General features: G+C 46.6%; 1 protein-coding gene across 3 annotated transcripts in view; it reads left to right on the forward strand.

Moving 5' to 3' along the window:
- The first annotated feature begins 9717 nt into the window (after positions 1–9717).
- Positions 9718–25607, forward strand: part of Amz2 (archaelysin family metallopeptidase 2) — a 64210-nt gene continuing 48320 nt past the window's right edge. The window contains exons 1-10 of one of the 3 annotated variants that reach the window (XR_006074990.2): positions 9718–9851; positions 10291–10383; positions 10678–10770; positions 11462–11744; positions 12795–12968; positions 13055–13183; positions 17296–17459; positions 18456–18632; positions 20714–21121; positions 22575–23895. Coding sequence is in view for 2 of the 3 variants with exons in the window: in XM_006970470.4 (XP_006970532.1) it covers positions 11462–11744; positions 12795–12968; positions 13055–13183; positions 17296–17459; positions 18456–18632; positions 20714–20866 (1080 nt within the window). In the remaining variant the exon portion in view is untranslated. Of the gene's footprint in view, positions 9852–10290; positions 10384–10677; positions 10771–11461; positions 11745–12794; positions 12969–13054; positions 13184–17295; positions 17460–18455; positions 18633–20713; positions 22360–22574; positions 23896–25607 lie in introns of those variants that run through there. The other 2 variants (XM_006970470.4, XM_076543639.1) reach the window with 2 other exon arrangements.

A 25607-nucleotide genomic window follows, 5' to 3' on the forward strand; every position in this document is an offset into this window, starting at 1 on the left:
GTCTTAAAAGAAAAGGAAAAAAAAAAAAGAAGTCACAGCTTCCTAGTACATTTGCATTTTCGTATCTCTGTTCCAACAAATGACATAACCCACTTCTTTAGGGTGTAAGTGCACAGCACAATTTTATGTAGCACTTCTTGGGGGCTTCCTCTACCTAATGCAATGCCCATAGCAGCATTCTGTCCCAGCTCCAGAGGTAAAAACACAGACTTCGGTTTCTTTTTTTTTTTTTTTTTTTTTTTTTTTGGTTTTTCGAGACAGGGTTTCTCTGTATAGCTTTGCGCCTTTCCTGGAACTCACTTGGTAGCCCAGGCTGGCCTCAAACTCACAGAGATCCGCCTGGCTCTGCCTCCCTAGTGCTGGGATTAAAGGCGTGCGCCACCACTGCCCGGCAGACTTCGGTTTCTTAACCCCGTTCTTCCACACAGCCAGGAGGGGACACAGTTGAGACTCTGCTGTACCTAAGGCCTGCTTCTGCTCTTCCAACCACCAGGCCATGGAGGCAAGCTAGAAGAGCTTGAAATGTCAACAAATACTTTGAAAGTAAATAAGCTTGAGGATACTCCAGATAAGGAATCCAAATATCGAGGAGGAAGAACATGACGCCATTACCCCTTTCCCACCCAGATCCTTGTATAGAAACCTAATCAGGACCAAAGCCTCCTTACAGCCATGGCTGCCCATGTAAAACAGAATGTTCTCAAGTTTGCATTTTGTAGTTATCTGAGTTACCATTTAAAATATTTTCCCCAGGAGGTGTGTGTATAAGTGAAATGAGGTCTAAACGGGAGCGAATGTAGGAGGAGCCACAGGGAAGGAGGAGGGAAGTGATTTTTTTGCCACCTGCTGTTAGAGCAGCAGGGCTCTCTGGACTGTAATTGAAAACTCCCTGGGTGCTTTTGTCTCATTCAAATGTGAATATCTCAGCTCCTGCCAGGGAACACCCCAGGCCGGAGGGCTAACCACCCCAATGACTCATGTCAACAGGCCCTTCTGTCAAAGAGTACTTCTCTAATTAGGCTTTGTGACCAATGTATCCAGCCATGAGACTGTGTCATGAGGCCTTGTGGCTACTGCTAGCTTCTTAGCTAAAAAGGCCCTGCTGACTGCCAGGGCACCAGGCTTCTGCCACACTGCTGTTATTACCATGGTTGGACCATCGCTAATCCACAGGTGTGATGTGCTCTTCTCAGGATTTACTGACCTCTCCATCCCCTTGTTCCCCAGAGCTTCTTATTGTTCATCCTCATTTGGAAACAAGGACACCAAGTGGCCCAGAGGTAAATAGTTTGTTTGAGATGAGCCACCAAGGACCTGGAAGGGTCTCAGCTTGAACCCAAGCCAACCTCTCACAGGTTCCATGTCCCATCCATAGGCAGTGCTGAGGCCTGAGTCTCAGGAACACAGGGAAATAGGCCGGTTTCCCTGTGTTCCTGAGACTCAGGAACACAGTGCCCCACCCAACAAAACCATGGGGAGCCTGCACCTTACTCCCTCAGGGCCCCTGTAGGTACCTGACTGGCTGGCTGAGGACAGCAGTGACCCAGAAAATCCCAAGGCATAGTGTCCAATGGCAGAGCCAGTGTGCCAGCAAAGGGTCCAAGCTGTACTGTGACGCCATGTGTTGGGCACCTGCTGCTCCTCCAGTTGCTGCCCTGGGCCAGTCTAAGTCCACAGCTTAGCCCCAAATATTAGCCTTTTCTCACCAACATGGAAATATCATTATGGCTTAAAATACAAGAAATAACCAGCGTTATATATGTACATCCATAAAATTTGTGATGCAAATTAATGTTTTTATTTATAATTTTTCGTGAAATTATGTAATTTATTACTTTTCTTCTTTTTCCTCTTTTTTTTTTTTTTTTTTTCAAGTCAGGCTTTCTATGTGCAGCCCTGGCTGTCCTGGAACTTGCTCTGTAGACCAGGCTAGCCTCAAATTCAGGGATCTGCCTGCCTCTGCCTCTTGAGTGCTGGGATTAAAAGCGTGTGCCACAACTGCCTGACATAACTTCTTTTTTTATCTACAGTGCTGAAGATCAAACCCAGCAAGGATGCAACAGGATCCTGGCAGTGGAACCCTCATGAATAGGATCAGTGCCACCATAAGAGACCCTAGAGGGGCTGGAGAGATTGGCTTGCTTGAATGTTAAAAGCACGTGATACAGAAGACTCAAGTTTGGTTCCCTTGAACTGGAGTTACAAATAATTGTGAGCTGCCATGTGGGTGGTAGGAATTGAACCAGGGTCCTCTGGAAGAACAGCCAGTGCTCTTAACTGCTGAGCCATCTCTCTAAGCTCCCTATATAATTTTTTAAAGTGTATAGGTTTTTAAAAATATAAAACTAATGAATGTTAACTGCAGAAGAAATATAAAATAATAATAAAATATAAATGAATAGCACAGAAAGATATTTTACCAAATATGCATATATATCCATGTTTTTATATAAATAGCACCAAATTTATATATTGTTTTGAAATTTAAAAATATTTTTCAAGCCAGGCATGGTGGCACATACCTGTAATCCCCTCATTCAAGGAGGCTGAAGCCAGAGAGTCCTAAACTTATGCTAGCCGGGCTACACAGCAAGATGCCATCTCAAAAAGCCAAACCAGAACAAAACAGACACTGGAGACCTTGGGGACAGTCTTCTGTGTTACTGTAGCCTGAAATCAGTCTTTCTAATGGCTCCAGAACCTTCTGTGACATTATGACTTGATTGAATTTGTTTACCATGTGATCATTGTCTATTTCTCAGAATTATAAACAGGGCTGCAGGGAACATCCTTCAACTCAAGAGCATTGTTCTCTCTGGAGTAAGAAGTAAACTGAAAAACTAGAATGTGTGATTTGCGAGGTCCCATATTGTCCCAATTTTGTTGAGAAAGAAAAAAAAGCAAACATTTTTCTGGGCAGCAGTACCAGGATGGATTTCGATTGTGTTTTAGCTTTCTCCTGCCCTTTCCTAGCGTGCCTTCCTGTCTTCCTTCATGTTGTTGGCTGAAGTAGAATTTTCTACATTGCACAAGAAGTATGCTTTCAAACCATGCTAATGTCACATCTGGTGACACACCTTCTGGTTTCCTCTTCATCACATTTGTTTCCATTCCCTGCCCCAGGGTGCTCAGAGCCTGCAGGCCAGTGTCTGATTTAGTAAAGGAAGAGACAACCCCCCACCCCCACCCCACCAGCACACACAGAGGCATTCGATGGGGGCGTTCAAGACTGCCTAAAGAGTGAGCTGCAGGCAGGGTGTGGTGGCTCGTGGCATTAAGGCAGCTTCCTCAGACCGTACAGCTTGCAAGGCAGTCCCTGGTACCACATCCCTGGGGCTAGGTGGTTTTCAGCTCCTGTGGGAGAAGGTTTGGGGTGTGCCCGGGGCTAGGAAGAGGAGAAGCCCTGCCTTCTGCTTCCGGCAGGTGCTACTGTCTGGATTGGCTCTATACCGGCCTGGCCAAAAGGAAGCTGGCCGCTGCTGCTGGCTTTACCCGCCCCCGGAGGGTCCAAAAGGACACGGAGGACGTGTTGTGCGGTGTTTCCATAGAGGTCACACAGAGAGTGGGCGGCTGCTTTGCGCTTGCCGAGTGCCGACGCTTCCTCTTTCATCTGAGCGCCTAGTTCAGGCCGATACCTTCCCACCCCACCTTAGAGACCGAAAAAAGGGGAACCTAAATAAAAAACTGAACGTTCAGAGGAGCTGAGTAGCAGGGGACACTGTGCCGTCACTCTGAGCCACAGCTGGGGAAGTCATTGGGGGAATCATGGTCATCCTCCAGTGGGCACAGGGGCCACTGCCCCGCAGCTCACTACACCCACACATCCACACACCAAACCATGAACTTTTTCTTTGATTCTGTGTGTTTTGTTTCAGGGGATGGGTTCTTGTTACACAGCCCTACTAGGCTAGCCTGGAACTTGCTGTGTAGCTCAGGCTAACCTCAAGCTCCTCCTGCCTCAGTCTAGGAGGTGACATTCTTTAAAGTAAAAACCAAAGGGTGCCCTCATTCAATCTGGGTGGCTGTATTCATATACAGCATATATGTATGTTTCCAAATTTATATATCGATTACAGACACGCGCATGTATATGTGTGTGTCCACACACATACATCGGATTGTGTGTGGCAGGTTTTAGAACCTGTCAGAGGCACAGAAAATAGCTTGCCTCATGCGGCATCAAAGGATGACTGGAGACCACAGCACCCAAGGGCTCCCTGACTGCTCAGCAATCTGAGCTTGCCCTCAGATAAGCATCTATTTTCCTCCAGTAAACAAAAGCCGAAGAACCAGAACACTTGTTCCAGGAAACGGTAACTGCAGTCACAAGTCATCAATAATAAAGGAGAGAAAAATCCTCTTTTAACTTAATGGACTAAAAGATATCTTGCTTTTCATTTTTGCTAATGGCCCTTGTCCCTGGGTGCTCCCAGAGCTGGCCCATTATGGAAGAATATGGCCTCGGTTCGCAAGCAGGGCACGGTCCAAGACATTAGCTGTAAGTTAGCTGTTTGGGACAAAAACTGTGTTGTGTTGGATTGTATGGTTCCTCTGCATGATGCTGTGTGGCCCCTGTGAGGTCGGGAGTTCTATGCCTAAGAGGACAGGTTCTCAGCAGTGGAGGGAGAAGACAGGTCAACCCCTGTTCCTTTATACACAGCCTTCACTTGGAGCATAATGAAAAGATAGGTTAAGATTCATTTTTGTCAAGTAATTATTTTCTATCTTCTTTTTTTTTTTTTTTTTTTTTTTTTTTTTTTTTTTTTTTTGGTTTTTCGAGACAGGGTTTCTCTGTGTAGCTTTGCGCCTTGCCTGGAACTCACTTTGGAGACCAGGCTGGCCTCGAACTCACGGAGATCTGTAGATGTAACCAACCGTCTTATTAAATAAGAAACACAGAAACAATGTAAAAGAGAAAGCCGAGAGGTCAGAGCTCAGAGCTAAAATCTCACCCTTCCTCCTGCTGTCCCAGCTTCGCGAAAAAAGACCTACTTCCTGTCCGTTCGTATTTTTAAAGTATGTTGTTCTGCCTTCTCATTGGTTGTAAACCCAAACACATGACTGCCTCGTCACTGTCTGAATGTACAGCCCCCTAGGTCTTAAAGGCATATGTCTCCAATGCTGGCTGTATCCCTGAACACACAGAGATCTTATGGGATTAAAGGCGTGTGCCACCACCGCCACACTCTTGCTATGGCTCTAATAGCTCTGACCCTGAACACACAGATATCTATGGGATTAAAGGCGTGTGCCACCACCGCCACACTCTTGCTATGGCTCTAATAGCTCTGACCCCCAGACAACTTTATTTATTAACATACAATCAAATTAATATTTCAATACAAATCAAAATAATATTTCAATACAATTAGATTACCACCACAGAGATCCGCCTGCCTCTGCCTCCCGAGTGCTGGGATTAAAGGCGTGCGCCACCACCGCCCGGCCTATTTTCTATCTTCTTGCCTCCCGGTTGGTAAAGGGTGCCAGGGTCCTACTTCCTGCATTGCGACACCTTCCTCTTATCTGCTGTACCCCCTCTAGGCTGTTGCCCTGATTGGGTAGGCTGTAACCCTAAATCACCTACCTGTTCCTGCTTCCTAACCAAGCAAACTTTCGTTTCCTTGGGGCAGTGGATATCAGCTACTGTCCTGAGAAAAAGAAAAACATAGCAGGCATGAATTCCCACTAGGGGGTAAATGGTTAAGAACCTCTGAACCCTCATAGTGTATTCTCATGTTAAAAGAGGTTAGCTGGCTGGCTGTGGTGGCTCATGCCTTTAACTCCAGGACAAGGGGGGCATAGCAGAAGTGCCTTGAGTGCGAGGCCCCCCTGGGCTTTCTAGTAAGTTCCAGGTCAGTCTGAGATTCAGAATAAGAGTCTAACTTAAAGAATAACAAAAAATAAAAATAAAAAAACAAAAGCCATAAAATACGTTGGTTGTGAGACTTGAAAGCTGTGTGGCAGAATGGGGATGAAAAGTAGGGAGGTAGCGGGGCTGGAGAGATGGCTCAGCAGTTCAGAGTGTGTACTGTTCTCACAAAAGACCTGAGTTTGGTTCCCAGTCCCTACATCTATCGGTTCACGACCACTCCATGGGATTGGATACCCTCTTCTGGCTTCCACAGGCATCTGCACTCATGTGCACATACCTACCCACAGACACACGCATACACATAACTGAAACAAAACAAAACAAAACAAAACAAAACAAAACAAAACAAAACAAAACAAAACTAGGGATTTCAGACTCAGACTTTTGGGTAAGAGTACTTGCTGTGCATGTCTGCAGACCTGAGTTTGATCCCTGGAACCCACCATGGGAAGAGAGAACACTTCTCCTGGCCTCCATCCATGTGCCACTGCATGAGCACCCACCCATGTACAGCAATAACAAGTTTTAAACAAGTTTTTTTTTTTTTTTTTTTTTTTTTTTTAAAGATTCAGATGGGGTGACTCAATCTGTAATTCCAGCACTCAGGAGGCAGATGCAAGAGGATGGCCAACCTGGGCAACATAGTGAGTTCCAGGCCAGCCTGGGCTACAAAAAAAAACAAAAACAAAAACAAACAAACATGGAAAAGATATCTCAGAGGGTAAGGGCACTCAATATCAAGGCCTAGAACCTGAGTTTGAGCCCAGAGCCTGCATGATGGAAGGAGAGAACCAACTCTCTGAAGTTTGTCCTCTGACAATCATATGTACGTTGTAGCACACACCTACGCACGCAAGTGAGTACACATACTAAATAAATAATTTTATTTTACAAGTTAATATTTTTAAAATTCAAAGGAAAAAAGAAAGAAAGAAAATTCAGACTTCATCCACATTTGTGGAACTCTCGGGCGGTTAACTGCCTGCTGTGTTTTTACATCACAGTCAGTTGGGAAATTACCCTTTCCTGGGAAACCCAGGATGGCCACAGGAAAGACATTCCCACATTCACACTCGGGGGGCCTCCTCTCAGGGGAGGAGCTGGCCCTCTGCCAGCTTGCCTCTGAGAAGCAGGGTATGGTGTGTAATCCTGCACATGGAGTCCCCCACCAGTCGTCTCTACCACCAAATGATTCCTTAATAGGTTGACAAGCTTCTTCACATGCCTCTAAGACGTTAGAACAGGAAGAAAAAGACGCAAGTATGGCAGAACAAAATTTGAAAGGCCGTGTGGTTCCTATTCAAAGAGAGATAAGACGTTGAACCTGTGAAAGGAGTCAGGGTGTGTCTTTGTGTGTTGGAGCTACAGTAACAAAATACCATGGGCTGGGTGTTCCTCATCGTTCTGGAAGTTGGGGAACTCAAGATCAACATGCTGGCATGTGTTGTCTGTCGGCTCCTTTTTCTGGCTCATAGGTAATATGCAGCTCTCTGGTGTCTCTCTTACAGTGTCACAAATCCAGCTCTTGAGGGCTCCCCTGCCATCATCTGCTCACCTCCTGTACTACGCATGTCCCTGACAGCTGCGACCAAATGCCTGACAAGTGGGACTTAAGGACAAATTTATTCTGGCTAATAGTTTCAGGGGACACAATCCATGCTGTGGTGGGGGAGGCATGGCAGCTTGAGCCAGAGGCAACCGGTCACATTGTGTCCGTAATCAGGCAGCAGGGAGCTATGAATGCTGGTGTTTGGCTCGGCTTGATTCAGCCCAGGACCCCTGATTATGTCATGGTAACTACCCACAGTTAAGTCAGGCTTTCCTACCTGACTTAACCTAATCAAGAAACTCCCTCACAGATGTGCGTGCCCAGAGGTCTATTTCAAAGGTGATTCCAAAGCTTGTCAAGTTGACAATCAAGACCAACTATCAACTTGGCAGAATTCTACCTGACTCTGCCTCCTGGAGTGCTGGGTTTAAAAGTGTGCACCATCACACCTGGCCAAATGCAACTTTTCAATAGCCATATTGACATAGCATGCAACAACAACAACAACAACAAGAATTTAAAGATGGTGTGATGACACCTACCTGTGATCTTACCATCCAAGAGCCTGAGGCAGGGAGACTATGGTGAGTCTGGGGCCAGCCTAGACTACATACTAAGTCCCAGGCCAGATGTGGGGCTAGCCCGAGTAGGGACGAATTCCCTCAGGTGATGTCAACCGCATAGTATACTTTGTGTCGTCTGGCTATAAGGAACCATGAATAATTTCTGAACACTTATTGGCAAGACTGTTTGTCTGCAATGGTATGGATTAGTTATTCTGAAATTACTCTCTGAGTGTCTTGTACCACAAAGCAGTTAAATGCAGAATCAAATTATGAATAATGGGAGGCAGACTTCATTACTAGGGGAGGGAGTAGTAGTACACATGGAAAAAGGAAAGCCAGCAGGAACACTGTGGTCTTAGAGAGCTTGGTAGGAGTTCCCCGTGTAGGTGTCTTATGACTAGATTTGCTCGTTTAGAAATACACTCTGGAGTATTTAGAAGTGAAGGGGCATCATGTCTACAGCTGATTCGAAAATGGCTTAGGAGGAAACAAAATCTGGTCATTGGGGAGGGATTTGCTGGGAGGGTGAAGAGGCTCAGAGAGGCTCACGGGGAAATATGAGCAAAGTACATTCTATAAGTCTGAAAAACTAGATTTTTCTTCCTTAGAGGAGTTAAAGAGAGAGACTCTAGAGGCCAAGATTACATCAAGACATTTAAAAGCTGCTATTCTTGCCAGTCTTCTGTGAAGCTAAACTTTCATTTTAAAACTAGGCCTTGTATAGCCCAGGCTGGCCTGGTTCTTGCTGTATAGACCAGACAGACTGGCCTTTGCTTTCTAAGAGCTGGGATAACAGATGCAATCACTACACCGAACCTTTAAAAACAAAGTTTTGGGTGGGCCTGGTAGTTCATAACTGTAATTCCAATGCTCTGAAGTGGGAGACATGAGCCCATGGTCACCTGCTACATAGTGAGTTCAAGGCCTGTCTGGCTTTATATGACACCCTCCCCAAATAAGTGCTTTGTCAGCTTGGTGAGGACAGTTTGGTTGAGTAAGGACAACAGGTATGAGCCTTGTTATAACAGCTGAGACAAGGCAAGGAGAGGCCAAAGTTTGGGGGGTGGGTAGGAGGAAGGGTACAGAGATGTGGGGTGTGAGGTCCTGAACTTCCAAAGATGAGAAGATGTTGACAAGGAAGTGGCATCTCCTGGTCTGACTGTCCATGGTGCCTGAAGCGCCCAGGGTTGCATAAAAGATTGAACAGGTGTATGCTTGAGAGTGTGAGGATCAGGAGATCCTGGGCGCTGGGGCTTCCCCATCCAGGGGCTACCCTAGGCCTCACGCCCTGGGGCGCAGCTCTGCTTCCTGACAGTCGGTAAGGCCACACAGTCGCGCAAACCAATCGAGAAGGGAAAGTCCAGCGGGCGACGTGTCAAGCCGCGGACACGGCTGACTGCCTTGGACCCGGTGGTTAAATTACTCAGGCTCAGCCCACGGACCACTGAGCAAACCCGACAGGTGGCCCCCGTGACCCTGCACCGCCCGCGCGAGCAGCGGGCCGCGGCGCCCCCGCGAGGGCAGGAGGGGAAACGGCGGCGGCTGGGGGTTGCCTGGCACTACATCGCCCTCTAGCTACTGTCAGTTCACACTGGGAGCGGTAGCCGCCGCTACACCCTGCAAAGGCTGCGAAATGGGGCGGGGCCTTCAGGGGAGCGGGGCGGGGCCCAGTGCTTGGGGGCGGAGCCTTAGGAGCAAAGCGTACGGTTAGGGGGCGGGGCGATGGCCGAGGGGCGGGAAGGCGCGTGGCCCGTGGGTGGTGCCGGCGGGGCATCCGTGACTGGGCGTGGTGCGCCGGCGCGAGACGCATGCGCACAAGGACCGCCGTGGGAGCGGGAGGGCGGCCTGAGGGCCTGTCCGGGTGAGGGTGGTGCGATGGGACCGGCCGGGCCGGGCTGGGCAGGGGAGGAGGGGGAAGGTCTTGATCTCCGGGGAGGGGCGGATGTGGGAGGGATGGTTGCAGCGGAAGCAGAGAGGACCTCGGGGGCGGGATGTCTCCTGGGAGCGACGCCGGTCTTTCCGGTTGCTTCCCGGGGAGAAGAGGCGAACCCTGAGTTCCGGGAAGGCCCCCACAACTCACCCGAGCGGGGACCGGGTGGTGTCTGCAACCAGCTAGCATGTCTGACGAGACCCAGTTTGCGTGGGGTGCGTGGGGGCATCCTAGGCCCCCAGCCCACGGCAGTGACTCTAAAATGCCTCCCTGGGCACTTGTTCAGCGTCACCGTCCACAGTGGACTAGGACGCGGAGGAGGCCTTCCGACCTCCCACTCGGCTTTTTTTTTTTTTTTTTTTTTAATTAGGATGAAGGCGCCCTCCACACCCCTTTGCCAGACATGTCTGTCATTAGAAAAATTTAAGTGGAAAAAGCAACTGGAGACTTCTCCTTTATAAAGGTAGGTAGACTACAGGGGTTAGGGTTAGGGTTAGTTTGTCCTATATTTCATCCTAAAATTTCAGCCCAAATGTATAGTAATGAGGATGAGCTGCATTCACACCTTAGTCTGTAGAGGCCTTTTTAGTCTGGAATTTGCACCACCCTCTTGAGCTCCAGAATTCAGAAGTTAAGTGAGCACATGCGTTAGCTCGCATTTCAAAATCATTTGTCAATAAACTGAAAAGGCCCTTAGGTGATTAGAAAACACAGACTGGACAGAAATCTTCATCCTTTTTTTTCTTTTCTTACTCAGAAAGCCTCGTGGTGGAGCATCTGCTTGACCATATCAGTGGGAGGATGAAGGTGCCACACAGAGACTCGATATGAATGGAAAAGGCCCGTCAGCGTGAGTCTGGCGTTGTGGTGGTCATCTTAGGTCGTCCCTGGTGTTTCATGGCTGACATGAAAAGCTTAAGGGGCTGAGATGTATCTTGCCAACCTGCAGTTAAATTATAGAATGGTCACTTGCATTTCTCTCTCCCTCTCTCTCTCTCTCTCTCTCTCTCTCCCTCATTAATTGAATACCCTTGAGTAACATTGGAAGGGATGAGATGTTTGTGTCCCAAGTGAGTCAGCTCACAATATTGTGATTATTGTTAAATGACAGAGGACACTGGACATCAAGTTAGGCTCTCTGGGTCACCACTAGTGTTTGTTCGTTTTTGTTGTGGTTGTTAGTTACTGCTTTTGAGACAAAATAGTTCAGGCTGTTTTTCAACTTGCAGTCTCCTGAATGTTGGGTTTTCAGGTGTCCCCACCATGCCCAACTTATCAATAGGGTGGGAGCAGCAGGTTCTGTAAGAGATGGGAGGATGGATTGAATGGTTTTCCTTTTAAGTCCTTAGATACTCTTCCCAATAAACTGATGGAATGTGGAGAAACCTTTAAGTGTGACATCTGAAGACATTAGCGATCAGTAGGTCACTTATTCTGGAGAGACACTAGAGGTGTATTTGAAGAGTAGTCCTTGGTATGGATGGATGGATTTTGTGTCTGTCTGCTCATTTTTTTAAATTTCATTCTCTCTCTTTTTGTAGATGAAGGTACTACAGCACTCTCAACACACACTAAAAACGGCTCTCATCTCTCAGAACCCAGGGCTTGTGTCACAGTATGAGAAATTAGATGCTAGGGAACGACGTTTGTTGAGTGAAGCCTTCCAGCCGTCCAGTCATCTCTTTGGACCAATTACTGTGCATTCACAGTCAGATTGGATCACCTCCCACCCTGAAGTTCCCCAAGATTTCGAACAGTTTTTCACTGATCGCCACAGAAACATACCCTGTCCGGAAAAACACATTATCTATATGCAGTCTATTGGTATGTACTGGGAATGTCATGGTTGAGGTTTGGCTTTGCTGTGGTGCTGTCCTTGGTGGTACTTTGGGCAGTTGACCAAATTCAAGTGAGCAGGGTTTTTGTTTTTGTTTTTTTTTTGGTTTTTTGGGTTTTCAAGTCAGGGTTTCTCTGTGTAGCTTTGCGCTTTTCCTGGAATTCACTTTGTAGACCAGGCTGGCCTCAAAATCACAGAGATCCGCCTGGCTCTGCCTCCTGAGTGCTGGGATTAAAGGCGTGTGCCACCACTGCCTAGCCTCAAGTGAGCAGTTTTTATGTTTTTTTGTTTTTTTTTTTTTTGAGACAGGGTTTCTCTGTGTAACAGCCCTGGCTGTAGAACTCACTTCATAGACTAGGTTGGCCTTGAGCTCAAAGAGAGAGGTCCACCTGCTTCTGCCTTCCTGAGTCCTGGGTTTACACCACCACACCCAGCTTAAAGTGAGCAATTTTTTATGGCTTCTGTTTTTTCTGTTTCTTTCCTTCCTTCCTTCCTTCCTTCCTTCCTTCCTTCCTTCCTTCCTTCCTTCCTTCCTTCCTCCCTCCCTCCCTCCCTCCCTCCCTCCCTCCCTCCCTCCCTCCCTCTCTCTCTCTCTCTTCTTGTGCTGGGTATGGAACTCAGGGCTCTATGCATGCTAGGCATTTTATCATATGTGATAGCTAAAAGTATTGTTATTGTGTGTGTGGCGTGGGAGGAGACACACGTGCAATAGGACAGCTTTTGGAGAGCTGGTTCTCTGCTTCCAATGAGGATGTCACATGTGCAGCCAGCACATCTCCCTGCTGCGCCGCCTCACTGGCCCTGTGCATACCCGCTACTGATCCTCCTTCCTGTGGCAGGAGCTTTGTAGCCAAACTGGCTTGACAGTGAAATTCTTTTCTTTTGACTTCATGCTGTCATCAGTGACCGATTAAAAAGCATTGAGGTCTTAGAGTGGATTCTGTTTCTAATTCCAGAAAGTGTATAGAATGAGGTGAAGAATGTTTCCATCATTTTTAAAGTGTGTCTCAATTTCCTACCCTTCCCCCATACTACAGGCTCTCTCAGCAACACCAGAGTTATCAGTGAAGAATATATTAAATGGCTCAAGGGCTACTGTGAAGCATTTTTCTATGGTTTGACTGTCAAATTCTTGGAACCGGTTTCAGTCTCTGCCACCAAGTGTTCCTTTAGAGTGAACGAGCACACCCACAACCTACAAATCCATGCAGGTAAAGGAAGCTCCTCTGCAGCTGGATTGCAGCAGAAAGGGTGGGTGGGTGTCATAGATATTATACATGCATTTCTTTTTACATAGGGCACATCCTGGCGTTCTTGAAAAAGAAGAAACCCAAAGATGCCTTCTGCATCGTGGGGATAACAATGATCGATCTTTACCCACGGGACTCCTGGAATTTTGTCTTTGGACAGGCCTCTTTGACAGATGGTATTCCTTTTTGATATTGTTCAGCTTGAGGGTATTTGATGATATTCAAAGAGGGGGAAAGAGAAATCTAACCAGTAGTATTTTCAATAATTAAAATTGTATTTTCAGTGAAGTGCTATGCATGCCATAGTGGGAAGAGTGCTTTGAAAGACTGATGATATGGGTTCTTTAGGAGGTCACATACTCCCTATCTGACCTTGAAGTAATAATGCTGTTCTCACAGAGTCATTTGGAGATCATTTGTGTAACAGTTCTTATCCATAAATAGTGTTTGAGACGCCTGGTACATACTCAGGCATTCAGCTCAATATATGGGGAGTTTAAGTTATGTATCAGCAAGACAAACAACTTAGGATTTGAGCTATCATTAACATATAAAACTCTTGCTAATTCTTTTCGTGTGTGTGTGTGTGTGTGTGTGTGTGTGTGTGTGTGTGTGTGTGTGTGTGTGTGTGTGTTCTGGGGGGCCAGGGTGTGGCATGGTACATGGCATTGAACCCAGGCCTGGTTCAAGGCAAGGGCTCTACCACTGAATTACAAGCATCCTGTCTTAGTTCGGTTTTTGCTGTGAAGAGACACCTGGACTACAACAACTCTTATAAAGGAAAACATTTAATTGGGGCTGGCTTGCAGTTCAGAGGTTTAGTCCATTATTGTCATGGCAGGAAGCAAGGCAGCATGCAGGCAGACATGGTACTGGAGAAGGAGCTGAGGGTTCTTACATCTTGACTCATAGGCAACAGGAAGTGGTCTGAGATACTCGGTGTGGCTTGAGCATATATATGAGACCTCAGAGCCGGTCCTTATAGTGACACACTTCCTCCAGCAAAGCCGTACCTCCCAATAGTGCCAATCCCTATGAGCTGTGGTAGCCAGTTACATTCAAACTAGCACACATCCTTAGCCCTTGCTAGTTGATTTTGCATTTTTGATCAAGCACAGATAGAATAGCCATAAACAAATATATAATTACATATTTCCTTTTTCAACCTGTATGTGGCTTTATTTTTCCTTAAGATTTGTGGGTGTAGCTTAGTGGTAGAGTGCTGGCCTAGAAAACCAACTTTGAACTACATGTGGTGACATAGCTCTATAATTGGAGGACTTGGGAGGTGGAGGCAAGAGGATCAGGAGTTCAAGGGTAGGCTCGGCTACTTAGTGAGTTTAAGATCTGCCTGGGCTACAGATACCCTGTCCAAAACAACCCAACCAAGCTTAAACAACAACAGAAAGAAACCAAAGTGCTTGCTGGGCATGGGGGCCACATGCCTGTGATTTCAGCATTGGGAGACAGAGGCAGGAAGACCATAAGCTTAAGGCCATACAACAGTCAATACCCCGTCAGAAAAAAGATGGCAACGAAGGAAAGAACCAACCTAGACCTTGACTTGGGACACAATAATAAACTTGAACTCGGTAGAAGCTGCCTGGCAATACTAGAAGGCTCTGAAAGGGAGTCAGTGTCTTTCTTTTTTTTTCTTGCTTCTCTAATTTGTTATCTTTCCCCCTAATATTTGCTGCTCTCTGTCTAACAACACACGCGCACACACACACACACACACACACACACACACACACACACACACTAGAATCTAAGGCAGGCTGGAAGAGAAAAGGCCAGTAGACTAAGGGAGCGGGCATTAGCATCCTAGGGAGGGGACAGTGAGAACCAAGGACTGGAGAGCTAATGGTCTGTCTGGATGTACGCCAGGCTGAGGCTTGGCCAGGGGCTTCCCCTGGCAGATGTTTGTGTTAGAGCGGGGGCCAGGCTAGAACTTCTCTCATCACTTCATCCTCAGTGCTCCATCCCTCGAGGCCCTTCATCACAGCCCTGGATTCTCCCAGCATGCCCCTTTGAAGTCTTGGGTTACTATCCTGCTGTGTATTTTTATCAGATGTCTCCTTTTATTAATGAGATAGAAATGAAAACATTAAAAATAAACGCAAAACAATTTATTCATTGACCTAGATACCACTAGTTAATTTATTATATGCATTTGAGGAGAGTGGGTCAGGAAACATTACCCAAACTGTTTCTATTTTAATTATTTTTTTGGGGGGTTAAGTTTTAAAAATATTACATGACATAAAACAAGACCTGTCAGGGTAACAGTTGATCTGATATGAAATGAGAGTATTTTACCACAAGTGGCCTGGTTTTCTTCAAGATTAAAGACTATTTTTAAACAGAGACTATTTTTTAAAGCATTTAAAATGTTATGGCTGAAGGAATCATGTGAAGTAGGCTCACACTTGTTGGATCAAAGCAAGTCACTTGTGATACATGATTAGATTTGCTTTTCCTTTTAGAATGCTCTTTCCCTAAATTTCAAGTATTGGTCTGCAGTTCCTGGGGGTGAAGTGAGGAACACTCTTGAATCAGGTAGAATTGGACAACATTACTATGAGTTTACTTACTTACAAATAAAGATTTCATGAGCTTGATGGTAGGGGACTTGCTTGGTGTGGCTAGGGCCCTGGCTTGCTCCATAGCAAAACAAAACAAAACCCAAAACATCCATAAGGTGGGAGCACTGCCTCACATAAGGTGGGAGCACTGCTTTGTGTGCTTGAGTCTCTGGTTTCGAACCCTAGTAACACATACAAATTCATTAAGACTAACTATTGAAAGAGACGTAATTAAAAGTTTTTCCCTGGTGAACGGAGTGTGGGACAGCCCCGTCCCTGGACTGTGAATCAGGTGTCAGATACTCTCCACACATGCAGAGATGGCACACAGACCTCTGCTGTCACATATAGGAAGTCATTTGCAAGGCTGTTTATTCTGGACACCTGTCACCAGCCTCTTGACAGAGGTGTGCTGTGCTTTAAAAAGAAAGTAGGGGAGGGAAGAGGCCCTTCTTTCTGAAGACATAGTCTCTAGATGGGGGGGGGGGAGTGGGTGCTGCCTTAGGGAAGGCCTGTGGGAGTTCACCCCCACCTTTTCAAGGGTCCTTATGAGGAGGAGAGAGAGATAAGAAAATATTAGATAGAAAGATAGTGAAAAGGAGAAAGACAGAGACACAGGATAGCTTTGGGAGGACCTGGATCAATACCCAATGGCCTTTTCCGTTCATTCTAAAGGACTTTTTATAACAATGCCAAGGGGCGGGGCAAAAGACCTCCCCCTTGCTAGATCAAAGGACACCTCACAACCAAGTGTAGACCCTTCCAAACAACTGGTAACCAGGCCTGTGGTCAAATCTCCTTATGCAGCCCTACTGGGTAAAACAAGCTCAGATTCTCTGACCCTAAGTAATTTGGGCCTCTATAAAGGCCAGAAATGTCATTGGTGTGTGAGGCAGAAAGTCTGCCCTTGTGCTCCTAAAGCCAAAATCATGACTACTTGTTACATCACTGTTTATCATGGCTCTTCTGGAGAACTTGACTTGGACTTTTAGGAGAAAGACTTTTTAGGAGAAACTCAGTGAAACTTCCCCTTTCTTTAGAATTCAACCATCTTTTGATGTTTCTAGGGTTTTTTTTTTGTATGTTTTTATTAGCATATCTTAATCCTGTGTAATAGTGGGATTCATACGTGTGAAGAAGAGATCATCTTCACCCCCTGATCCCGTCCCTCTCTCGGGTGCTGCTCCCACTTTTGTTGATTCCTGCTTGAATAGCCTCCCTCCTCCCTCCTCCCTCTCTCTCTCTCTCTCTCACTCACTCACTCACTCACTGTGTGTGTGTGTGTGTGTGTGTGTGTGTGTGTGTGTGTGCGCGCGCGCGCATCAGTGAGTTTTTTAAGTATGGTTACTTCAGGAGCGTGTATGAAGGGTTACTGAAGGAGCACAGGCACCTTAGCTATGGCCGCTCCAGTGAAGAAAAGGTCACCCCTCCTCCAGCAGGCCCTCAGGGAGGGTCCTGGACCTGGTGTGTCCTTCTCCCCGCATTGAATTCTCTAGGGCAGGGGAATTTGGTTGACAAGTAAAAGATCTCGATAGGGAAGTCTGGGAGAAAGTTGTTTGTGTTGGCAGATCTTTTAAGTATTTCCAATGTTGTGGAGTCAGTCCAGATGTGCACTGACTGGCCAGATGTCTGAGCAGCTGTCCTCGGTCTTTCCTTGGCATGTCTTACCCGGTGATAAGGATAAGCTTGTCCTCTGTTTGTAGGTGTAGGGATATTCAGCTTTGCGAGGTATGGCAAGGATTTCTACAGCTCCCGATATGAAGGCAAAGTGAGCAAGCCCCAGCGAACATCTTCCAATGACTATTCCGTTTTTGATAACTATTACAGTCCTGAGATCACTAGTATTTTGCTGTGGCGATCCTGTAAGGTAAGATGCTTGGAAAGTGGTTTTTTTTTTTTTTTTTTTTTTTTTTTTTTTAAGATAGAGATTTTACTTTTCCAGGATTGTTTATAGGTTTCCCCTCTTAGAAATATGTGTTGAGAGCATGTTTGAAGGGCCCCATCAGCCAGGATGCTCATTAGCATCACTTGGTGTGCTCATTAGCATGCAAATCATTGCCCCTTTTCCAAGATCTACTGAATCTGTCTCTGGGATGATGGCGCCCACAATTTGAACTGCTAGGACCCTACTGGCCTAAAGCAAACTTACTATCCTCCCTCCTCAACCTCCCAAGTCCGGGGATGACAGGCATACACCATCACATTTTGACAGTCACAAATACAAACTCATTGTACTGTCATCTAGTGGGTAGGACCGACTCATGAGAGTTCCCACACATGGGATCAGCCAGCCAGCATATTAGCTGCCCCAAAGAGGAAGTAATGAAATGACCACTACTAATGTAGAAGATCTGGGCAGAATGACGTTTTGGTGATGATGGCCGTACTGGTTGGTTTTGTGTGCCAACTTGACACAAACGAGTCATCAGCTGAGGAAGTACCTCCTTAAGATTCAGCTGTAAGGCATTTTCTCATGTAGTGATCAATGGGGGGGGGGGGCAGCTCATGGTCAGTGGTGCCATCCCTGGGCTGCTGGTCCTGGGTTCTATAAGAAGGTGGGATGAGCAAGCCATGGGAAGCAAGCCAGTAAGCAGCTCCCCTCCATGGCCTCTGCATCAGCTCCTGCCTCTGGGATCCTGCTTTGTTTGAGTTCCTGTCCTGACTTCCTTTAGTGATGAACAGTAATGCTGAAGTGTAAGCCAAATAAACCCATTCCTCCCCAGCTTGCTCTTCGGTCATGGTATTTTGTTGCAGCAATAGAAACCCTAAGTAAGGCAATGGCAAAGGCGTTGATTCCTGTAATCTGTCTCTTGTGTAATTGCTAATGGTGGTACCATAAAGCAGTGACGTAACTGTCTTGCAGACTTTAACCCATGAGATTGGACACATATTTGGACTGCGGCACTGCCAGTGGCTTGCCTGCTTAATGCAAGGCTCCAATCACTTGGAAGAATCCGATCGGCGGCCTCTAAACCTTTGCCCTATCTGCTTACGCAAGCTGCAGGTTGCTATTGGCTTCAGTATTGTTGAGAGATACAAAGTAAGTGGGAGGGCCACGAAGGTAAGGGAAGTGGTGAGCTAAATAGCTAACGGTGCTTTCTCTTAGGTCTTTGAGAGCTATGATTTATCAGGAAATTAGGTAAAGATAAGCAGGAAACTGTGGTTAAAAAAAATGTAAAGAGGGCAGGCAAGATGACTCAGTGGGTAGATCCTTTGCTGCCTTGCCGCGAAAGCAGGAGGACCAGTGTCTGGGTCCCTAGCACCCACCTAAGTGCCCACCCGTAATCCCAGTGCGTGGGATGTGCAAACAGACTCCTAGAGGAAACTAGTTAGCCAGACTAGCAGACCAGCAAGCTTTGGGTTCATCAAGAGACCCTGCTTCAGTGCATAAGGAAAAGCACCTGAGGTCAACCTTGAGTCTGCACGTGCACACACTGAACACACACACTGTGAAAACCATGCAGAGAAATACCCGTTGTAAAACCTTCAGTTCAGGGTGGAAGAGACAGGACAGCTCTCTCAGTAACGGTGCTTCCTCCTCTAACCCCAACAACCAACCCCTGCAGTGTGAAGATGGAAGTCAGTCCCGGGAGCCCTTGATGCAAGGAGTAAACTGACTTCTGCCAGTTGTCCTCTGGCCTCTGTGTTCATGCCATGGCATGGATACCTCCCTCTCAACAATATAAATACGTTTCAAAAAAGACAAAAAGCTCTTGCATGGTTGGCTCACACCGATAATCCCAACACTCAGGAAGCTGAGGCAGAAGAATTGCTCTTAATTTGGATCCAGCCTGGGCTATAGGTTGAGACTGTCTAAAAAGGAACAAAAAAGAAGCTTCAGTTTGGGGCTGAAACAGTGGTTTAACCATGAAGAGCATCGGCTGTTCTTGCAGAGGACCTGAGTTTGGTTCCCATCCATACAGTGGCTTACAACCCCGTGTAATTCCAGTTCCAAGGGATCCATCCTCCTCGGGGCACCAGGAGTGTATGTGGAAGACAAAACACTCCTAAAGATAAATTTCAATTTGATAATGACTGTCTTTTTTTTTTTTTTTTTAAGATTTATTTATGTATGTATGTGCCCTCTGAGGCCAGAGGAACTTGTCTGATTCCATGGAGTTACAGGTATTTGTGAACCACCTGATGTGGGTGCTGGGATCCAAACTTGGGTCCACTGAAAGAGCAATAAATGCTCTTAACTACTGAGCCATCTCTCCATCCCAGATAATGACTGTTTTACAACTTAAAATTCAATGGGAAATGGTAAAAGGAATTTATCTGTTTCTTGTCCAGTTAGGTCAAGCAGGATTGACTCTACAAAGCAAAATGCATACTGATTTGTGTGGTGGAGCTCACTTTTATAAGCATATAACTGACTGTGTAATTGTAATTTTCCAAATACATGACAGACACAGGAGTCTGTTAGAAAAGAATGAATGTCTTTAAGGAGGAAGAGAGACGACTTCTGGTGTCCTTGTGCATACTCCAATACACATCCCGAGGTTACTCGTGGTCTGCCTGCTCATTCAGGGCAGCACTTGAATGTCTCCATCGTGTCTTCACATACATAGGCCTGCCCTTGCCTCAGGGTAGGGTTATGTTTATATGCACGGAAGCTAAAAGCACAGCACAGTGCCTTACAGAGTAAACACAGAGAAAAGAAATGGTAGTTATCTTGCTGTCCTAAATAGTGCACACATTAGTATAGTTCTTTTTCCTCTGCGTACTTTTTGTTGTAGTTGGGTTTTGTTTGTTTTTTGAGGTGGGGTGGAGTTCCATAAGGTAGCCCAGGCTGGTCTGGAATCCACTGTGTAACCCGAGGTGGCTGTGACCATGTAGCCGTCCTCCTCACTTGCCCTTTCTGAGTGTTGAGATTACAGACGTGCGGAACCACACCCAGCTCCTTGTAGACTTAGAGTTTTCAGTTATGTTCTCTGTGTTTGATCCATGCTCTTTCACTCGGTGTCACTCATGTCTTGTACTCAGAGCCCGCTCCATCAGATGCAGACCTTTCATGGGGGTCCCAACCACAGACTGAGAAAACCTGACTCCAATGCCAGTTACTGTGCCTGAGACTGTTCTGCTCTTATCTGTTACAATGCAATGTTTGTGTTTTTCAAGGCACTTCTGAGGTGGATTGATGAGGAATCTAACGACTTGTCACGAGCAACTCCGAGAAAGAGTTCTGACCATGTGAATTTGCAGAAACCTGTGGAAGCCTTTCAGGATTGGAGAGAATGGATAGTAAAATGCATTGCTGTTCTGGAAAAATAAGGACTTGGAGATAGGTGTAACTGAAACAAATACCGGCACACTAGGTGTTTGTGGCTAGAGTACTTCATTGGAGTAAACCTTCTACTGGTTCTATGCTGAGGCCAGGTAACAGACTAGAAGCTTCTTTGAAGCCCCTGGACCAGAATAAGGAACAAGGAAAGCCCGCTCTGCCTTTCTCTCTTGTCTCATTAGCCTGGTCTGTGGCGGTAAGCCCATCACTTCCTTGCTTCAAATTGGATTAGCTGAAGCTAGAAGGTAAATAAATAAAATAATTAAAAAAACACTTTAAAAATGACTGTGTGGCCCAAGGAATGAATGAACACTTTCCAGGGTTGCTTTTGCTCTGGAAGAGATGCTGCCCCTTGTGCGGCCCAGCTGAGTCACCAGGGCTGTGGCCTTGCAGGGGTTGGCACCCTTGCTGCCTGCCGTCTCCCCTTGGGACCCGTGGGTGCCCTTCTTTTTTTCCTGGCCATTTATGAGCCTGTCCCTGGAAGAAGCAGCAGCTACGTGAGTTCTTAGCAGTGAGAGCAGCAGTGGTCCTTGCCCACAGCAGCTGTTGATGAGTCATGTCGGAGGGCCTTTACGGATGACGTGTGTAACAGTGCTTGTATCTCTGTAGGTTGCACTCATTCTGTAGGGTTAGGTGAGATTGAAGTTTATGTTTTACGCACTTGATTGCATTGTGACAGGTTTGAGTAAGGAAGAGAGTGAATGGGTTACTTACCTGTCAGGATGCCCAGAATGCCTGTGGTCGGTCGCCTGTCAGCCTATGACATCAGCCACTTGCTGTGGTGGTGAGCCGGTCGACACCCTCAGGGTCAACAAATCTCTGTGATCAATGTATCCTGGACAACAAGAAACGACTGTTACTTCATGCTGGAGGACTGGTAGCTTGTCCTACTTTATCACCTATTTGTAGTATTGGTTTTTGTTTGTTTTGTTGTTGTTTTTCTCTGAGACAGGGTCTCTCCAGCTACCCCTGGCTGGCCTGGAACTTGATATATAGACAAGGCTAGCTTTGAACTCATAAAGATCCCCTGCTTCTGCCTCCCAAGAGCTGGGATTGAAAGGTGTGTGCCACCACACCTGGTAATCCTGGGGCTTGACCCAGGGCTTTGTGCATGCTTAGCACTCTACAGTTGAGTGACATCCCCAGTCCCAGTTTCCCACACTCCTATCTTTAAGGTAAGACTTGAATTCCTTCCTCCCTCTGTCTTTGATTTTCTTTTTCTTCTTTTCAAATGACGAGGTGGGGGCCGGGGTGAAGGACGACTGTAGGTGTCATTCCTCAGGCTGTCCAGTGAACTCGGGGACCTACCTGCCTGCTTCCTCACCCCCACCCCCATGGGTGCTGGGTATCACACTTGGGCCTCTGCCTCCATGGCAAGCACCTTACTGACTGAGCTATTTCCAGCTCTTTTTCCACTCAGAATCTAAATTCTTCCATTGTTGTAACTTATACAGTGTAATTAAAAGCACGCTTGACAACTAAACCAGTGGTTTTCCTCACACTCGCTTTCTTGGTTAAACTCCTTTTAACTCAGTTCTGAAAATGGCAGCCGTCACTGGCATCAGCTGGAGACGGTTCATGGTTGTTCAATACTGAAAAGCCAGATGGGTTTCACAGGTCTTGCGTATGAAGTTTAATTCTTCCTTGAATAATTAATTATCCCCCATTCTTCTACATTTTCTTTAATTTTCCTACCAGGTAAATGCAGTTCTCCGGTGGGTCAACGTTAGTCATAAACCTAGAATGGAGATTTGCCTAGGTTAAAAGATTGGGAATTACAATGATCTGGACAAGATAAAAAAGTCCATCTTAGCCTACTCTGCCAACGAGCCAGGAAGAACTTCTGGAAGAAATTACTGTTGATGAAAATGGGACTGAACAACTAAAATTCACACACCAAACATTAAGCAGTCTTCATTTGAATGCTGTGAAAACATTAGATTGTATATACCTTTGGAGAATTTTAGGATTAACTATGATTGGGGACTGGTGAGCGGGCTCAGCAGGTGAGGGCAGCTGCCATCAAGCCTGGGGACTCGGTCTGACTCCTGGGTCTGACTCCTGGGACCCACATGACGGAAGGAGAGGGTTAGCTGTCCAAGATGTCCTCTGACTCAGTGATGCTGCGGCCTATGTGCACCCAGGAAAAACTGAGACACAGATTGAGGGATGTGTGTCATTTACTGTTCCTGGAGCTCGGTGGTGTTTTTTTTTTCTTTCTTTTTTTTCCCTAGCAAGCATACACTCTACCCTAGCCAGAACTTCAAGCAGGTTTTGCTCTGCACATGCTAAATAAACATGAAGTTAAATTACTGATGAGAATAATTTCCTAATGTCTAAATACTGCCTTAGAAATAAGTGAGTTTGAAACGTTTTATGTCATCTGTCCTATTCTTTGGCTTCAACACTTAAACCTTCAAAGGATATTTTGCGCGCACGCACGCGCGCGCACACACACACACACACACACACACACACACACACACACACACACCAAGCAATGGATCAAATGTTGACATTTCAGTCCATGAAAACTTAATAGAGACAGCCGAACAGGAGTAAGGGCAAGGATTTTTGTCCAGTTTGTACTTATTCCTTTATTATTTCATTCCTATTGGTTCTGTGGGACCAAGTCTCAGTATGTAGTTCAGGCTGGCCTTGATCTGGCGTCCTTCTGCCTCTCCAGGGCTGGCATCACAAGCGTGCCCCGGGCTTGCTTTTCGAAGCAAACATTTCCTTGACACAGGGCTATGACTCATCCCAACCCCCTGGAGGAAGAGAGGCCCGGATTGTTGGTTGTTTCCTCTCCGAAGCCCCAGTGATAAAATCCAAGCAGGCAGCGGGCGGGACTGCTATAGCCGTCCGATCAGGCCCTTCCCCGCCCGGCAGGAAGCGCGTCGCTGTCTCCAGCTGTGCCCAGAGCCATCCCTGACGGACAGCTGGTGGCCGGCGACACCTGTGACCGCCCCCGGAGGAGAGTGGAGCCGGCAGCTCGGCCTGCAGGGCGTCAGGAACCCAGGTAAACTACCACACCCTGGCACAGCACTTCGGGGAGGTCCCGGCCACCCGACTCCGACAACCCGGCCTTGGATGGTCTGGATGGCATGGCACCTGAGTCGTGGGTGGAATCAGTTCTACTTCAGAGCACTTGCAAAACTCTTCTGCCAAGAGCTTGAATATCCGGTTGGGGGTGTAGCCCGGTGGTAGTCCTGCATACAAATTCATGGGTTCATTCCCCCAGCACCGCCAAAACAGCAACAGCAACAAAAACCAATTAGTGTTAGTCGCCTTCTGGATTCTTTTCTCTGGAGCGACTCTGCCCCCTAGAAAACCACCACGAGCCACACACATAATTTTAAGTTGTCCAGTAGACCTTGTGACAAATGGAAAAAGAAACATTTATTCCGGTGCCACCAAAATGCCATCTCAACACGTTATCACTGTAGGGGTCGAGAGAGATTTTATATTCATTTGCTGGCCAAGTCCTAAAACCTCATCTGCCATCTCAACTCTGGCTGGCTGCCCCATGTGACTGTGGTATTGTGTTGGACAGCGCAGCAGCTCTGGACTGATGCTACCCCAGCGTCTACCTGGGAAGATGTACATTTAAGACCGAGGCAGCGGTAGACCGAGGCTGAGCTGGGGACCCTGCCCTGCAGGTCAGGGTGCTGCAGCTGAATGTGGTACAGGAGGGTCTCTGCCTCACAGTCCAGGTGGCGCTCGTGAGGAATTTTCCCCCCATCCTTCCTTCCTTCCTTCCTTCCTTCCTTCCTTCCTTCCTTCCTTCCTTCCTTCCTTCCTTCCTTCCTTCCTTCCTTTCTTCCTACCTTTCTTCCTGATTTTGTTTGAGACGGGGTCTCACCATGTAGCCTAGAACTGGACTCAAACTCACTATGTAGTCCTAAGCTGGCCTCAAATTTAGGCCAATCCTCCTGCCTTAACCCCCTAGAACTGGGATCGCTGGCATTCACTACCATTCCTGACTTGCACATTTTTTTTAGACCTTCCTCTTATTGCCAAGGGCCTGAGGGATATATTTCAGTTTGGGAAAGCAGAGTTGTGAAGTTATACATGAGAGATTGTTTGGTCTTAAACTGTGGATAGTAACCCCACGTGGGCTCCTATAACTGAGTGTTGGGAGTACAAAAAAATTGGTAACTAAGAAAGGTTTCCAGATGTGCAATTAGGAATGGAGTGATGGCTCAGTGGTTAGGAACACCGGCTGCTCTTGCAGGGGACCTGAGTTTGGTTCCCAGCACCCCATATGGTAGCCTATAACTATCTGTAACTCCAGTTCCAGGGCATCCGGTGCCCTATTTTGTCCTCTGTGGTTACTGCATTCATATGTTACACATAAACAGATGCAGGCAAAATGCTAATACACTTTAAAATCTTTAAAAGTGCAATGACCAAAAAATGAATTCAAAATCAAATGTATATGAGGTGTTCCTAGCAGGGCATATCTGTGTCACACTGCAGATTCACTGCATCCCTGAGTCTAAGCACACAGCACACACACTGCACATGGCATCATAGCACACAGCACACACACTGCACATGGCATCATATCACACATCTCCAGTGAAAAATGACCCAAATTCCTCAGCTGAGATCCCAGGCTATCCTATGTAAAAGTTGCGGTGTTTTAGTGTGTATACAAGGTCTTCTGCTCCAATAGAAACATTATGGTTTAATTGTAGAAAACATTTAATATTTTTCTATAGTCATTTA

This window comes from Peromyscus maniculatus, chromosome 8 (genome assembly GCF_049852395.1).
Source record: "Peromyscus maniculatus bairdii isolate BWxNUB_F1_BW_parent chromosome 8, HU_Pman_BW_mat_3.1, whole genome shotgun sequence".
NCBI lineage: Eukaryota > Metazoa > Chordata > Mammalia > Rodentia > Cricetidae > Peromyscus > Peromyscus maniculatus.